The sequence below is a fragment of the Lissotriton helveticus genome, chromosome 4_1, assembly GCF_964261635.1.
Source record: "Lissotriton helveticus chromosome 4_1, aLisHel1.1, whole genome shotgun sequence".
In the NCBI taxonomy this organism is placed as follows: domain Eukaryota; kingdom Metazoa; phylum Chordata; class Amphibia; order Caudata; family Salamandridae; genus Lissotriton; species Lissotriton helveticus.
Window position 1 is genome coordinate 292,855,846 of NC_136063.1, and position 3,086 is coordinate 292,858,931.

The 3,086-nt window shown below is 54.4% G+C and overlaps 1 protein-coding gene across 1 annotated transcript; it reads right to left on the reverse strand.

Moving 5' to 3' along the window:
• Nucleotides 1-1,201: 1,201 nt before the first annotated feature.
• LOC144827131 (uncharacterized) lies at nt 1,202-2,669 on the reverse strand. The gene is made up of 2 exons (XM_078685555.1): nt 2,506-2,669; nt 1,202-2,230 (listed from the first exon to the last, which is right to left on the reverse strand). The coding sequence occupies exons 1-2, from the start codon at nt 2,660-2,662 to the stop codon at nt 1,245-1,247; spliced, it is 1,143 nt and encodes a 380-aa protein (XP_078541681.1). The 5' UTR covers nt 2,663-2,669; the 3' UTR covers nt 1,202-1,244.
• Between the last annotated feature and the right edge of the window lie 417 nt (nt 2,670-3,086).

Here is a 3,086-nt window from a genome sequence, read left to right on the forward strand (position 1 = left end):
CAGGTATACAGACAACGTATCACCCTGGTCATGCTGACAGATGCAGAGATCCTACAGCGGTACAGGCTGGACTCAGAGACCATCACAGACCTCATTAGAGACCTCCAACCCCTGTTGCAGCACCCCACCCCAAGGGCACACGCAATCCCTGTGCAGGTGCAGGTGCTATGCTGCCTACACCTGCTGGCGTCTGGCAGCTACCAAAGTGTAGTCGCTGTGGCAGGAGGGGTGACCCAGAGCAGCCTGTCAAGGTTCTTCCACAAGTTCCTTGATGCCATGATCCAGAGGATGGCCCACTACATTTCCTTCCCTGCAACCCAGGCAGAACTTGTACAGACCAAAGCAGACTTTTACCAGATGGCAAGATTCCCCCACATCATTGGCTGCATAGACGGCACACACATTCCGATTTGCCCACCATCTGACACAGAATACATCTACCGCAATCGGAAGTCCACTCACACCATCAACGTACAGGTGATCTGCAATGCGAAATGCATCATCACAGACCTGGTAGCAAAATTTCCGGGTAGTACCCACGACTCCTACATTTTCCAACAGAGCGGCATCTATGCACGGCTGATGGCTGGGGAATTTGGAGAAGGATACCTCCTAGGTGAGACACATCATCAGCCCCCCATAACCAAAAACAGCAAAGTGAAATACATGTATGCATGTAAGTAATTTTACCCCTTTTCCTTCTAGGCGACAGTGCATATGCCCTCCGTTCATTCATTCTCACCCCCTACCTCAACCCCTCTACACCCAGCCAAAGGAGGTATAACCGTGCCCACAAAAGCACCAGGAATGTTGTGGAAAGGACATTCGGCATCTGGAAAAGCAGGTTTAGATGCCTGCACAAGAGTGGAGGTGCAAGGCAGTACACCCCCATCACCTGTTGCAAAATCATAGCTGTCTGTGCAATGTTACACAACCTTGCGGTGAAGAAGGGCACTGAGGTGGAGTTGAGTGACTACGAGGACCATGATGACGACGAAGCTGTGCCACTAACACAGCCAGCTGGGGTGTGTACGCCAAGTGATGGGAGACATAGACGTGAGGAGATAACAGCAAACTATTTCTGAGTGAGTAAAAATGCACAGACAGGTGAATGGTTGTGTTGAATAAGCAATTTTTAATACTGTTGCTACACAGTTACTGCACTGATGTGCAACAAAACAAAGGTGTAATGTCAATGAAAACAAAAGTCTAGGGTCCAGGTTGCCTCACCCGCCCTTGCTAGGCTATTTCTTTGAGCGCTTTGCAGCCCCACTGTGGTGTCCCTCACCCCCTTCAGAATGACCAGCGGCATCTGCGGAGCGCCTGGTGCTCCTGCGTGGCTCTGACGCAGCGCTGGCCGGGCTGCTGCGGCTGCTGCTGTCCCCAGCATCCCCCAGGTCCAGGGCAGGATTTGCGGCAGTGTTAGAGATGATCAAGGCCTCCATTGCTGTCGTGATGCGGGCCATTCCCCTTGTCAACTCTGCGGTATTTTGAGCGAGACTAGACTCCATGTTGGCACCACGCTGACAGAGTTGTGCCGTTGCTGCAGCAAGGCGGCTCAAGGAGCGGTTCTGCACCCGGGCATCCCGCCTGCGCACCACCTCTTGCTCCTCCATTCTGCCACATAACTGTGTGATGGCAGTGGTTAGCCTGCCTAAACCTGCTACTGCCTCCTTGTTGGAAGCCACAAAGGCCTGAAATCCTTTCACCATTTCCCCCATCTGCAGGTTGTGCTGCAGGAGCTGGCGTTGGCATGCCATGATGGATTTCGCCTGCTGCCTTTGGATCTTCACCATATTGCCTTCGAGGCCCCGGAACACACTGGCCTCCCGTGCTGGGTCTGCAGTGGTGGGAATGGCACGGCGCCGGGTACTGCTGCTGCCCGCCTGCTGCGTGGGCTGGGGTGCCACTGGTGGGGGTGTGGTGCTGGCCGGGGCCTGAGCCCCTGCTCCCAGGACAGGGTGTACTGGAGCCACAGTGGCAGGAGCTGGTGTAGGTGGAAAGAGCTCCCTTGTCGGGGAGTTCTCTGGGGAGAATTGCAAGGAGGGTGTGCTTTGCATTTGTGGGGAGTGAAGTGCATCAAAGTCAATTTCCAGGTCTCCCTCAATATCCAGGCCTATGGTGTTTTCCTCCTCCTCCTCGGCAGCCTGACTCGTGCTCGGCCCTGCGAGTGCAGTGGTAGATGGTGCTGCTGCCTCCTTTGGCAGTGTTTGTCCGCCTGATGGTGCCCCTAGGTACAAAGAAGCATTTGTAAATAGAGTACCGATGTATTACAGTCAGTACAATTAAAGCATTCCACATGTCCTAGCATCTCCGTAGAATGTGTTCCACTGTTTCATGTCTTGTGATTCTGCACTGCCATATTTTGATACCTACTGCTGACTGGATGTACCATGATGCTTGTCTCTTGTATGTTGGTTGCAGTACTGTGCTGGGGTTTGGCTATGCATTGTGTCTAATGGGGAGGTGTCTGGTAGGGTGTGTCCTGATGCGCATGCCTCTTACCTGTAGCTGTAGCTCTGGCTGAGCTGTCCAGGGTCCCAATTCCGGTCACGCTCTCCCTCTCAATGGTGCTGGAGACCAGTTCCTCCAGCTCGGTGAGGGGTGGCGCCGGGTTCCTGCCACCACCAGTGACTCCAGCCTGCTTCTGGATCTCTGCCATCTTCCGTTTGGTCAGGCTGCGGATGTCGTAAAAGCGCTTCTTCAGCTCATCCAGGGACCTGGGGGTGACACCCACAGCGTTGACCTTCTGACCGATATCGCTCCAGAGCCTCCTCTTGGTGCATTCTGGCACATTGAGGGACAGCCTTCCGAATAGCTGCCGGTGCACCCTCACCACCTCCTCAACCAACACCTGCAGCTCGGTGCTGCTGAACTTAGGCTTCCTCTTCTGGCTGGACTTCTGGCTCTCACTCTGGTTTGCCATCTTGGTCTGAACAGTTCACTACCTCCTACTCCCACTGCTGCTAACTGTGACTGCTCAGCTCAGGCTGGCTCTCCAGAAAGTTCTTAATTGGCTGCACCTGCCAGGGTTGCCACTCCCTGTTTGGGAGGGGGAGGGGGAGCCACCTCATTGGCTGAAGCGG

Coding starts and splice junctions, on each gene's coding strand:
- LOC144827131 (XM_078685555.1), bottom strand. CDS start 2,662: ATGGCAGAGATCCAGAAGCAGGCTGGAGTCACTGGTGGTGGCAGGAAC. Junction 2,231..2,505: donor AGCCAGAGCTACAGCTACAG/GTAAGAGGCATG, acceptor CTTTGTACCTAG/GGGCACCATCAGGCGGACAA.